The sequence below is a fragment of the Doryrhamphus excisus genome, linkage group LG21 (genome assembly GCF_037039965.1).
Source record: "Doryrhamphus excisus strain RoL-2023G ecotype Guam linkage group LG21, RoL_Dexc_Guam_v1.1, whole genome shotgun sequence".
In the NCBI taxonomy this organism is placed as follows: Eukaryota; Metazoa; Chordata; class Actinopteri; order Syngnathiformes; family Syngnathidae; genus Doryrhamphus; species Doryrhamphus excisus.
In genome coordinates this window covers 8,813,786-8,828,052 of record NC_136377.1, presented here as the reverse complement: position 1 = coordinate 8,828,052, position 14,267 = coordinate 8,813,786, and the positions used below count along the sequence as shown (strand labels likewise).

The following is a 14,267-nucleotide window of genomic DNA, read 5'->3' as shown; positions in this document are numbered from 1 at the left end:
TATGACTTAAAAATTCCATCCAGTGTGCCATTTTCCCTCCATGTTGGAGTACTTTGTGGCTGTTGAAATATATAAACGTGTTTATAAGAACGTCTTGAAAGTGTGAGCTGAAAAGTAAGTTTCTTGAACCGGTTTTAGCATACTTTTGGTCTTAGAGGAGATGCAAGTTGTGGTCCATCATCAGCTGCATGCACACCTGCCAGCCAGAATTTTTTTGGTGTGACGCCCCCCTCCTCCTCCTCCTGCTTTTGGCAATCTGCTCTATTTTCTGTCGGTCTGTGCGTGGAGTGTGGGGAGGAGGAGAGAGCCGCGGTGGAAGGCGGCGAGCAGGACCACGATCATGTTTTAATCCTCGGAATCAAAACTGTGCTCTTTTCCCATGCCGGTGAGACTCGGATGAGCAGAACTTGTCGGCCACTGCAGCATTTTCGGCGTCTTTTCTTGCTTGTGCATCCGAGGCTCTCACCCCCCACACCCACCCACCCTTACTGCAATATTTGGGCAAAGATAAGAGAGTCAAGGCTACCATGGCAGCATAGGAGGGGGGCATCCTCAGACAATTCCTCGCTCCTCCTATATCTACGATGCCTTATTGCTCTTATTAGATTGGAGAGCCAGCATCCTTCCAGCGCCTTCTATGTCGCAACGCTGCATGCCAACCCGTTGGAATTAAGCGGGAATCAAGCAGCGGATCCCGATGGCATGGACACTTATGCGAGGTCCGCCGCGCTGCCGAGCCACTGGAGCCACCTCGCCGTCTCCTCCACCTCCTCACCTAGCCCAGCTCCATCGCCATCGCCCCGCAGCCCCGCCGCACCTCCAGCAGCCACAAGCGAGCCACAACAGGCGGCATGAGGCTTGAGTCGCTCGCACCTTTATCCATGCTGCTCATCGGGGTCTCAATCGCCTGCTACCCCCCGTCTTCGAATTCCCTGCAGGACCGGGCGTACAGGTCGGCCGTGGTGATCGAGGGCAAGGTGCAATCTACGCCGGGGAACGCCTCCGCCGAGCCGCCGTCTCAGCAGCGTGTGCACGTTAAGGTGCTGGACGTGTGGCCCCTCCACAGTGGTGGGCTGGAGCCCGAGCAGCTCGTCACCGTGCTGGGAGAGTTCGGGTCGGAGGCTCCGTGCGCCGACGTCCAAAAGAACCGCCAGTACATATTTTTCATGGAGCCCACCGAGGCACCGCTAGTCTTCAAGGCGTCATTCGCGCCCCTGGACACAAGCGGGAAGAACCTGAAGAAGGATGTGGGGAAGATCTTGTGTGAGGACTGCGGTAAGTAGGATCATGTATTGTGGATTTACCGGTGAACCCGGAAGAATACCGTGCCATACACTTCACGGTGCACTCATGAAACGTGTCTCCTATATTGTTTGGAGTCAATGTGTTGCACATATATGCCTTTGGGGCCTCTATGCAGCAAATTTCGACAACTCTTGCAGGCTCCCATAGCCCACATGATCAATCAAACTCTCTTTCTCTCTGCTCAGCTGCATCACACATGCGCCTCGCACTGTTGCTTGTGTGCAATTGCACTTCGTGTGACTCAAACTATCTACATCCTGCCCCCACTTCACTACATGAAGCATCAACTGCATCTTTGAAACACCCCAAATGTCCTTATGCACACTGCTGCTATCTAACCTTGCAATGCTATAGGACACATTCATATCATAATAGGGCTTGGCTTCTGTTTCAGGACCAGGGACAGCAGCCAGTGTCACATATATGGGGGGGAGAAGTCACGTTGCTCCAAGTAAATTGCTTTTTAGGCTGTGTGCTGTCTATATATGTGCAGGGTATACTTCCATGCTTGCATAAGCTCAGTGTTTATGGTTTTTGGCTTTCTTGATATAAAAAAGTGCCAACACAGGTCATGGTCCTGTGTTGTGTTGTCCTTACAACAAAAGTAACCTGCTGGCATTTGTATAGGCGGTCACTTGTGCAATTTAAGTGTTTCAGGAATGGCTCGGCTTGTCTTTACAAGAGAAAATCACTTGTTCATTTGTGTAGGTTAGGCGGCCTATTGATTAAATGCAACCCACCGCTGTTGGTTGTGGGAGGAAACACATAAATAGATGAATCTATATGCATGTAGAACAGACGCACACTATTGTTTGTTTATTTTCCGTTATATTGTGTCAACATGTTAGAATTGGGATTCAACACAGTGGAGATCATATTGCTTGGCAAGGTAAAGCGATCGTGTCCGCTGCTCAAATTATAGTGACAGGTCCTGTAACTGGATCTCAAGCAGCTCCTAGTGCTTGTCACAGTGACACCTGCAGAAGCCTATACTACACTCCTCCCTCTACTTCTTGAAGCTCCCAGGCAATTTAAAAGCACACATGTCACTTGCTGACATCATCTTGCGTAGTCATTTTAACTGCCTAAGAACATAATGTGCCCTGTCCTGCTGCTTTTTAAAATTCTTAAATCCTCTTAGCTGGTACCCGCGAGACATAAATTCACTTCTCTTTTCTCCCTTTTGCCACTTTCACTCTGTTTCCATGCCTTTTTTACTCCTCTCCCAATTAGAGAGGTAACACCAAATGGACCTTATTATCTCTTAAACAGCCCTCCACCGTCTTTTGCTAGCCTGTGACTACTGTCGATAATGTGCTCCAACTGTCCCCTAATTACCGTATTTTGTCCTGTAGCGGCCAGTGGCTTTTATTTATTCAACAACAGAGAGTACCAGGCATCTATTAAGGGTAAGGAATTTTCAAGTAGGGAGGCTTTTATTTATACAAATATATTTGTATGCTTATGTTGCTATGTTCTCCTATCAGGGGTCACCTCACCTCATAAATACGATAAATAGTCATACTGTATATAATATGGTGTAATAGTAGAACACAAATAATAGATGCACCCATGAAATTCCCATTTTTGATACTCTGAAGCCTATGTAGTCGTCCCTCGCCACATCACGGTTCAAATTTCGCTGCTTCACTCGATCACGTTTTTTCCAAAATATTTAACTTAATAAATCATGCTATTTTGTGTAACATAATACAACCTATTATTAGTCAAAACTATGCATATTTGAACAAATTGTACCTATTTTGTGCCTAAATGAAACATTTTTAAGCATAAAATTGGCTAAAGGTGACGTCGTATTCTACACACAATCCCCAGACGTGACTGGAGGAGCAACAGGCTTTTATGGCAGGTTTGAATTATCGCACATCAGGCACATCCCGAATAAAAACTCTACGCTATTGTTGCGTCCGTAACCCACAGCAAGATGAAACTCAATTTTGAACTCCCGACGTCACTTCCTGTCTCTTCTTTCAACTCATTCTGCTCCCCTCGGCAACCCATTTACAGCAACACACACAAGCACGAGTCTTACTTATGTCTTACATGGCTTATTTACTTTTATTATGTCTATTATAGTGAGTAATATGAGTGTAAATATGACTATAAGCGTATTAGTTCACATCTAGAGGATGCTAATAATGTAAAAAACATACAGTGCATCCAGAAAGTATTCACAGCGCTTCACTTTTTCCACATTTTGTCATGTTACAGCCTCATTCCAAATTGTATTAATTTAATCTCTTACCTCAAAATTCTACACAAAATACTCCATTATGACAATGTGAAAAAGTTTTTTTTTGGACTTTTTCTGAATTTATTAAAAATAGAAAACTAAGAAATCACATTTACATAAGTATTCACAGCCTTTGCCATGAAGCTGAAAATTGAGCTCAGGTGCATCTTTTTTCCACTGATCATCCTTGAGATCTTTCTACAGCTTAATTGGAGTCCACCTGCAGTAAATTCAGTTGATTGGACATGATTTGGAAATATAATAACTGTCTATATAAGGTCCCACAGTTGACTGTGCATGTCAGAGCACAAACACCAAGCATGAAGTCAAAAGAACTGTCTGTAGACCTGCGAGACAGGATTGTCTTGAGGCACAAATCTGGGGAAGGGTACAGAAAAATTTCTGCTGCTTTGAAGGTCCCAATGAGCACAGTGGCCTCCATTATTCGTAAATGGAAGACCTTTGGAACCACCAGGACTCTTCCTAGAGCTGGCCGGCCTTCTAAACTGAGCGATCGGGGGAAGAAGGGCCTTAGTCAGGGAGGTGACCAAGGCCCCGATGGTCACTCTGTCAGAGCTCCAGCGTTCCTCTGTGGAGAGAGGAGAGCCTTCCAGAAGGACAACCATCTCTGCAGCAATCCACCAATCAGGCCTGTATGGTAGAGTGGCCAGACGAAAGCCACTCCTTAGTAAAAGGAACATGGCAGCCCGTCTGGAATTTGCCAAAAAGCACCTGAATGACTCTCAGACCATGAGAAACAAAATTCTCTGGTCTGATGAGACAAAGATTGAACTCTTTGGTGTGAATGCCAGGCGCCATGTTTGGAGGAAACCAGGTACTGCTCATCACCAGGCCAATACCATCCCTACAGTGAAGCATGGTGGTGGCAGCATCATGCTGTGGTGATGTTTTTCAGCAGCAGGAACTGGCAGACTAGTCAGGATAGAAGGAAAAATGAATGCAGCAATACATGAGATATCCTGGATGAAAACCTGCTCCAGAGCGCTCTTGACCTCAGGTTGGGGCGAAGGTTCATTTTTCAGCAGGACAACGACCCGAAGCACACAGCCAAGATCTCAAAAGATTGGCTTCAGAACCACTCCGTGAATGTCCTGGAGTGGCCCAGCCAGAGTCCAGACTTGAATCCGAGCCAACATCTCTGGAGAGATCTGAAAATGGCTGTGCACAGACGTCTCCCATCCAACCTGATGGAGCTTGAGACTTATTGCAAAGAAGAATGGGCAAAACTGCCTAAAGATAGGTGTGCTAAACTTGTGGGGTCATATTCAAAAAGACATGAGGCTGTAATTGCTGCCAAAGGTGTATCAACAAAGAATTAAGCAAAGGCTGTGAATACTTATGTAAATGTGATTTTTTTGTTTTCTATTTTTAATAAATTCAAAACATGTCAAAAAAACCTTTTTTCACATTGTCATAATGGAGTATTTTGTGTAGAATTTTGAGGTAAGAGATTAATTTAATTCAGTTTGGAATGAGGCTGTAACTTGACAAAATGTAGAAAAAGTGAAGCGCTGTGAATACTTTCCGAATGCACTGTATTGGTTGTAAACAGGTGTTCCATGCTCTAACTATGACAATATTCCATTCATAAAATAAGGAACCCTGCTTTTTGGAATTTCAGTCATCATAGTCGAGTATGGAACCAATTAAGTGTGATAAACAAGTAATATTCCTCTCACGGTTCTTAACTATAGGCATTTTAAAAATCAGTTTTACACTTAAAGGAACAATTACAGGCATAGTCTGGAGTTTTGCGGTTGTCATTTTTCTGCTTTAAACTGTAAATTATGCTAACTAGAAAGTGGTTGGATGACACTTTGTGCAGTGGGTATCGAGTGCTTCCACGATGAATCAAGTAGGGGGTGCTGTCTCACAAGTCAATTCAGTCAACATTATCCAGCAGAAAGAGACTTTGACAGGATTTGATGTTGCTTTTATTTGAACATGCATCCTGTTACAGTGGCATACATTACATGAATTAATTCACAGTTCCACATGTCCAAAAGGAGTAGGAAGAAGCAAAACTTATTGACACTATACAAATCCAGATTTTTACCATACCCAAATCAGAAAACAATGTAAAGGTTGAGTCATTGAGGAGTTTTTTTCGCAGTGCAAGTCATCCCCATACACCCCATACAGCTCTTGTCTTCTCCTTCGCCAGAACAACTCATAACAAAGTCAGTCCCAAAGCTAGACAATCAGTCCCCTGACATGCACTTAACACACGCTCCTTTATTCATGATAAAGTCAGACCCATCAAAACTTTCTCTCGCTCTTCTACACTTCCCAACATTTTAGAGCAAAGGAACCAACCATCATTTCTTGGTTATTCACATGCAGTATTTAACCCAGACATTGAGTCCAAACCTCACTTTCATCCTGAGCCCTGCCTTATGCATGGTTAAAAGACAAGCTCCCCGGTGTACTAACCATGGGACTGCACGCACTGTGCAGCACTCAGTGTGATGCTTGTTGTCGTCTGGTTCCTAAGGGCTGCCGAGATGCAGGCTGTCTGCTCTCTTTGAACCACCATGCAATATTGTAAACATCTGTTATTGTGGCCTATTCATATATTATATACTGTATGACTACTTGTAATATAATTCTATTAATTAAACAATGTTTATTATTGTGGTTTTAGTGGTGTAGAATTGCATTGTATTACAATAATGTAGTGCAATTCTCTTCCACCGCACTCCACTATACCATTTGCTGTTAACTGATCATAATGATCTTAAATCATATTTAACATATATATTAGGTTGTGGGCTGCATGGTGGACGAGTGGTTAGCATGTAGGCCACACAGTCAGATCGGGAAGACCTGGGTTTGAACCTCTGCTTGGGCATCATGTTTTCCTGGGTTCTCCAGTTTCCTCCCACATTCCAAAAACATGCATGTTATTCATTCATTCATTCATTTTCTACCGCTTTTTCCTCACTAGGTTCGCAGGGGTGCTGGAGCCTATCCCAGCTGTCTTCGGGCGTGAGGCAGGGTACACCCCGGACTGGTCGCCAGCCAATCACAGGGCACATATAGACAAACAACCATTCACACTCACATTCATACCTATGGACAATTTGGAGTCGCCAATTAACCTAGCATGTTTTTGGAATGTGGGAGGAAACCGGAGTACTCGGAGAAAACCCACGCATGGACGGGGAGAACATGCAAACTCCACACAGAGATGGCCGAGGGTGAGAATTGAACCCTGGTCTCCTAGCTGTGAGGTCCATGCATGTTATGTTAACGATAAATTGTCCATAGGTATGAATGTGAGTGTGAATGGTTGTTTGTCTAAATGTGCCCTGTGATTGGCTGGTGACCAGTCCAGGGTGTACCCTGCCTCTCACCCGAAGACAGCTAGGATAGGCTCCAGCATACCCGCGACCCCAGTGAGGATAAGCAGCGTATTGGTTTATTTCTAAATACTATCTGAAGACACAGATTTCATAGGAAAAATGTTCAAAAACTGAACGATACAGGAACCTATGGTCAAATCCCAAGATTTGTAATATAACCAATATTTTATGAATAAAAATGTGCTCTCTAAAGTCGCAAGAACTTGAGAATTTGAAGCACCATTGTGCGCGATGTCCCCAATTTTATGAGACTTCAACTTGGCAAGGATTAACTCATTGGTTTTGCTTTTTCTTTGGCTATTTGTGGCATTGAGTGCCCTAATGTCAGTCATTTTAATAACCAAATCAAACTCAACCAAAACCAGGACGTCACGGTCATCCTGTATAACAGTAATATGTTTATGACCACCAACACACACTTCCGATATGTGTTTGCCGGACCTCTGAGACCTATTTAACATTGTTGAATACAATACTGGCTGCACGACGGACGAGTGGTTAGCGCACAGGCGCCACAGCTAGGAGACCCGAGTTCAATTCCACCCTCGGCCATCTCTTTGTGGAGACATATGTTCTCCCCGTGCATGTGTGGGGGTACTCTGGTTTCCTCCAACATTCCAGGTTAACGGATGAGTGGTTAGCCACACAGCTAGGACACCCGAGTTCGATTCCAACCATGGCCATATCTGTGTGGAGTTTGCATGTTCTCCCCGTGCATGCGTGGGTTTTCTCCGGGTACTCCGGTTTCCTCCCACATTCCAAAAACATGCTAGGTTAATTGGTGACTCCAAATTGTCCATAGGTATGAATGTGAATGTGAATGGTTGTTTGTCTATATGTGCCCTGTGATTGGCTGATGACCAGTCCAGGGTGTACCCCGCCTCTCGCCCGAGGACAGCTGGGATAGGCTCCAGCACATCCGCGACCCTCGTGAGGATAAGCGGTAGAAAATGAATGAACGAATGAGTACAATACTAAAACTATGGCATTCAAAATAACATTTATAGTGAGTGTCACACCAAGTTAGAAGTCCGCCTAATGACATTAATGCAGTGTAACACCCATTCTTTTCCTCTCTAGACATACATTTTGCATTTTGTGTGTGTGCGTGTGTGTGTTTGAGCGTGTGTCTGCAGACAGGTGGAAGCACTGATTTGGGAAATATTAGTGGAACATTTCTGCACAAAAATAGCACTCATAAACCAGGAGTCATGCACACATTAACAAACGTGCAAAGTCATCCTCATTACAATTTGTTCCATCATTAAGTCCGCTTCTTTCCAGGGAGTAGTTGCATGTAAAATTGTTGCACCCTCCGTCATTACAAATCTGTCCAAACTGGTCACAGCTGCACGGTCCGAGGTGGTAGACGAGCAGACGCTTGCCCCCGAGCTGTGTATGTTTCTGTGAATTGAGAGCATTCCTCAGAAAAGCTAGACATGGAAGATGAGTAACGGTGACGTTGCGCTGTTGCCTCCTGGGCTCTCCTCCTGGCCTACAAGGTTGTCTGGCAGCAGTATGAATCAACACGCCTCTACAGATTGCCCATTATCCTCTAAATATTACACTGAAGGGCAATTTAGCCAACATTGCTTGATGGTGACAAAGGTGCTCATTTAGTGGATTTCACCTCGGAGATTGTGCCCCCAGCACAGGATGTTTGCTGAGATAAGAATGATTGAAATGTTTATGACCGCCAGTGCTGCAGTGTCTCTTGTCCAGGCCAGAGATGGAGGCAAATGGGAGTGAGCATCTGGATTTAGGTTGATACTATAGCTTTGTGTGGGTTGTTTATGTTCATTTGTGTACAATCTCTGTCCTCCTAAATCTTTGCTTCTTTGCTGCTGTTGCAAGATAGCTTGATGTATTAAAAAAAAAAGGCTTGGGGCATTTTAAATAATTACCCTCCTCATTTTCCTATCCGGTGCCCATTTCAAAAGAGTGATTTTTAAAAGCTACTATTATTATATAGTGAGCAGCTTAAGTGTCTCAAGAGCTTTTTCAGATAAAGTTAAGGTTTACAATTCCAGATGATAGGTGTTGGCAGAGCACAGCTGTCAAAAAGGAAATAGGTGCTGAGAATATAAGCACTTTGCCTGGATCAGTCACTGTGATTTAATAACACTTGAAATGTATCGCTAGAAGTTGTCAAGTCGCCTTTGTGATCACAGCTGTCATGTATTATACTGTTTTGTTTTAGCTGGAAGTTATAATAATACTAAAACAATCTAATAATATTAATAATATTTAAAAATAATATATTAAAATATAAAAAATTGGAATTCTCCTTTAGCAACATCTAGCCCAGTGGTTCCCAAATTTTTTACAGTCACGCACCCTTCAGACATTTGACCTGAAGCCATATTAACCCCTACTCCTGCACACTTAAAAAAACCTTAGTAATGTTATTCATTCATTTATTTTCTACTACTTATCCTCACAAGGGTCGCAGGGGTGCTGGAGCCTATCCCAGCTGTCTTTGGCCAAGAGGCGGTGTACACCCTGGACTGGTCGCCAGCCAATCACAGGGCACATATAGACAAACAACCATTCACACTCACATTCATACCTATGGACAATTTGGAGTCGCCAATTAACCTAGCATGTTTTTGGAATGACGGAAAAAAACGGAGTACCCGGAGAAAACCCACACATGCACGGGGAGAACATGCAAACTCCACACAGAGATGGCCAAGGGTGGGATCGAACTTGGGTGTCCTAGCTGTGAGGCCTGCACGCTAACTTATTATTGTTAATGAAATATTGAAGATATATTATATTTTCCTTGTGAACATTTTTTTTTACATGAGGATAAAGTTTAACATGAGCACATGATAACATGCTAAATAGATGAATTATCATCCTACATATCTTTTATTCCACTCTGATGTTGGCATCTTTCCCTTTTGAATCCATTTTAATTTGAGTAGACTTAATTTAACAAGTTAGTTTTACAATCCTGATAAAGCAGTATCCATCCAAAGATTTATTTAACACTGATATCTTTTATAAAGTTGCATGTGTGGGTGTGTTTTCTGTGATTTACAAGTGTCCCTGAATGCAGCGGCAACTTGTGTTCGAGGAGTTATGTGATGCACATGGATTTTTCCCAATTATTGGCTGGAGACCAGTCCAGCATGTACCCCTCCTCTCGGCTGAAGTCAGCTGGGATAGGCTCTAAACTGTATTTTGCTTGTTTTCTGCATGTAAAACTGTAATTATTCTCTATAAAATGTGTTTTGTGTTAATATCTTTGGGTGACTGGAACTGATTAATTGGATTTGCAATACATTTAATACATATTGGGTTTGTGTATGTTTCATTCATTTGAATGAAGAGCAGAGGCTCCACTCTTGGGATCATCTCGGAGTTGTTGTTTATTGTCTAGGAGTTGGGCATTTCAACGGACACTCTTGTGTATCGCACTTACGGATTGTTGCCCGATGTCAAAACAACCACTTTTCAAGGCAGTCCACCCCAAGATGTGGTTCCGGTCAAGGGTCAGATTGCTAAGTACATGTTTTTTGTCAGTCAAGCCCCAATTGTCAACTTGTCGTCTTCATACTTTGGGGAGGTTTGTTTCTCTTTGTCAGACTAAAGGAGATCTTTGAAGTAGCTGAGGTGAAAGGTTACATGGGCACATGTTTTGTGTCAGTTCTTTACTTTTTGCTACTTCCAAACAATATGCCTCCGTTCCTGTCACACTTTAGTTGCCGTCTTCGAGTGTTTTACTTTTTGGAGGCTTTAATTAGTTTAACAGTAATGTTTGCGCTCACTAAAAGCAATTTTAGATGCTCTCAATGCTAGATTCTGGACAACACACTATGGTTGAAAATGGTACAGGCCAACATCTGTTTTTGATCGCCCCAGGTTTTGCATTTAAATTTTGTTCCAGTTCTTTTACATTGTCTCAATTATTGAACTATATTGTGCTTATATTGTGCCATTTCAACCTGTTGAGGTCGGGAGGTGTTTGTATCCGCCATGATTGAGCCATACCGTGGGGAAATACCCCCCATCTTCACACACGCCAACATTCATTCACATTATGTCAATTTCCTGAAAATTCTGTGTTAAACAGTAAAGTCCGTTTTTGTTGGCCTATTCTGTGATTCATAAGGCCCTACATGGGGTCAAAGAAACTTTGATGGAGATCGTTTGTAGAGTTAATTAATTCTTTATGGTTAATTTGTGTTGTTAAAACTATAATTATTTTTGTTAATATGTGGGTATCTGCAAATTGGATGAATTGAATTTACATTATTTTTTACGAGAAAAATGACTTTGGGTTTTGGGCATTTTAGTCTTTCTCTGACCTTTTGGAACAATTGGATAACAAAAAGTTAAAAAAGTACCACCGGAAAATGGACCTTTGATTCCAGGCAATCTTCATGGAAAGGTTTATGCACTGTGAACCTCCTATAAAGTTGCTAAGATTGGCCCCAAAGTGCCAATGGTGGAAAACCACCCATTTAAATCAAACAAGCGGAACCAATCATACTGAGATTTCAAAAATTCCAACTTCAAGAAGACTATTTGGATTTGATTCAACACAGAGCAATTAGCAGCATAATAAAAGCTTTGGACATCACACAAACCATAAGTTAACACCCCCTAATACACCTCTTAGTCACCGCACCATGCATGGACCTTAAGTACTTCCACTTTAGTTCTACATGAGTGATTTAACAAGTCTTCTGTGGATATTTCCCACCCGCTTGAATGTCTGTTAACATGCCCTTTGGTTTCACACACAGCAAAGCAATGCTTTTGAATGATTATACATTTCCATGCTATAATACAGACATAATGTCTGGGATTGAGGAAAATAATGGGCTTACTGGAGATTCAGCCGGATAAGAACTATGAGAACAAGGATGAAATGCCAAGCAGTTTAAAGGCTGTAATTTAATATTAATGTAATCGCAGGCAGCACGATGTGTTAACTGGAAAACTGTGAAGCTTTTAGGAAGTAGAACACATTTGTTAAAGAGTGACAAGCAGGTCTGCTCAACAAATATTCTGCATTTGGAGCATGTAGGGAGACATTGTTCTGAATGATGCAGCGGGGGGGGGGGGGGGGGGGAGCTGATCGGCAGAGGGGATCTGCGTCTTAAAGCACATATCGGACAATATTGATACCGTGTTTTTTCGCTGATATCGGTGGCTGATCAATCAGAGCACCCCTAATTCTGTAATATCATTCATTCATGTCTTGTCTTTGCCTGCAGTTTGTAAACAGCTGGCAGAATCAGCCATTGTAACAGAAGAAAAGGATAGTGATGGTGTGAAGGCAGATTAGTGTTCCAATTACTGCATAATGCCCTGATTCATAATCTCCTACTAATCTCTATATTGAATTAAGGATGAAAGCTGCTTTTGGATTTTTCAAAACTATTTATTCAATGGCATTTTTATTTCACGTATAGTAACTCCTTGTGGGAATATTTGACATATTTTTAATTTTGTCACCTGATTTTGCTGCTCATTTCATGCAAAATATTAAAAGCATCTAAAAGCTAATATGACACAATGCAGTTCTATACAATTGTATGAACCGCTGCACACAAAAACATGGTGAATTTGTCACATAATGCACCCCTACTGTTGCCTGTGCTATTATTAATTATTATTACAAATAAACTACATGGCAATGCTGTTAATAAACCGTAAAGTTTGACTTAAACTCAAAATTTCTCACACGGCTCAATGCACTCAATAGAACATTCACTGTAATGGCAGGATATTTAGGCCAATCACCACGAAATTTGGTACACACCTCAAGGGGACTGACTAGCACTAGCACAAATTTGAGCAAGATTAACTGAAAAACATGGCCGACCTGTAGTAGAATATACTTGCAAGGGCATGGGTGGACTGAGCAACTAATTGCTCATCAGCCATTGACTATTGCCCTTCTATTGGCTGGTGCCCAGCCCAGGGTGTACCCCGCCTCTTGCCCGAAGTTAGCTGGGATAGGCTCCAGCATCCCTCCCGCGACCCTCGTGAGGATAAGCGGCATAGAAAATAGATAGATGGAAAGATCTTGTGTCTTGCAAGATTAAAACTTACAATATTTCTTATTTGTGAAAAATGAACGAGCTAATTTTGACTCAATATATTGGCGTGCTTGGTCCATACAACAACAGTATGAATGGAGTAAGCCGTTTTGGTCAACCATACTGTCTCTATTGGGGCATACACACAAAGTGCAGAAGAGTGTCATAGAAATTTAATCGGTAGATATTTTTTCATTGTACTTTTCTCAAAAGTAATCAAAAATCACCTCTCGTCTTGTTCTTGTAGACCCAATCTTGTATATCCTGACACCCCTTAAAGGTATCATTTTTGAATGAAATTAAATGTATCTGAATGGTTGTTTGTCAATATGTGCCCTGTGATTGGCTGGCGCCCAGTCCAGGGTGTACCCCACCTCTCGCCTGAAGACAGCTGGGATAGGTTCCAGCACCCCCTGCGACCCTTGTGAGGATAAGCGGTAGATAATGAATGAATGAATGGTTGTTTGTCTATATTTGCCCTGTGAATGGCTGGCGCCCAGTCCAGGGTGTACCTGAAGACAGCTAGGATAGGCTCCGGCACCCACAATGACGCCTTGTGAGGATAAGCGGTAGAAAATGAATGAATGAATGAATGAATGAATTAAATGTATCTGGTGCAGCTATACTCATACTTATCATTTAGAAACATATGAAACAAAAACCGAAATTTGTCGAAAAAAATACATTTACAAGAAATAAAATCGAATAAATAATTTACAATTCAATGCAACATGGCAAAAAAAATCATTATACATAATTCCTAAAGAATACTGTAGTATTTCGATTAAACTGTGTTGCTTTTGTTATTTCCACAGTTCATACACACATCTAGTTTGCTATTGAACATTACAGTTATACAATAAACAAAAACAATTATTGAAATGACAATATAGCCAAAGTCAAAGCAATAGATAAAAAAACTTAAGCAATAAGAAGATTTTTCAATTCATCCTAAAGTAATAGCAACGACAACAACTAAGTGTAGAAAGACACCATTTTTGTAATGGAGTTCACAATTGACTTTTGACTTAAATTTGTCATGGTTTTGCATGGAACTACCTGCTATAAATGCAATGAGGACTTTTATTGTATGTACAGTATGTGCATCTTATGGCTGAGTAACAGTTCAATACCGACACATGTATTGTTGCACCCCCTAAATTTTATAAAAAAAGAGCTATATATATAATGCAGTACTTATATCTAAAATACTACACAATTCATTTGTGTTTTTTTTTTACATTGCGTGTTCTGCCAACCCAA

At 42.0% G+C, this 14,267-nt stretch overlaps 1 protein-coding gene across 4 annotated transcripts in view; it reads left to right on the top strand.

Annotated features, from left to right (window-relative positions):
• Window positions 1-269: 269 nt before the first annotated feature.
• nrg2a (neuregulin 2a) overlaps window positions 270-14,267 on the top strand; it is a 105,798-nt gene continuing 91,800 nt past the window's right edge. For 3 of the 4 annotated variants that reach the window (XM_078787875.1, XM_078787876.1, XM_078787873.1), the window contains exon 1: window positions 271-1,275. In XM_078787875.1, coding sequence (XP_078644001.1) covers window positions 852-1,275 — 424 coding nt within the window. In that variant the 5' untranslated portion in view covers window positions 271-851. Of the gene's footprint in view, window positions 1,276-14,267 lie in introns of all 4 variants that reach the window. The other variant, XM_078787874.1, reaches the window with a different exon arrangement.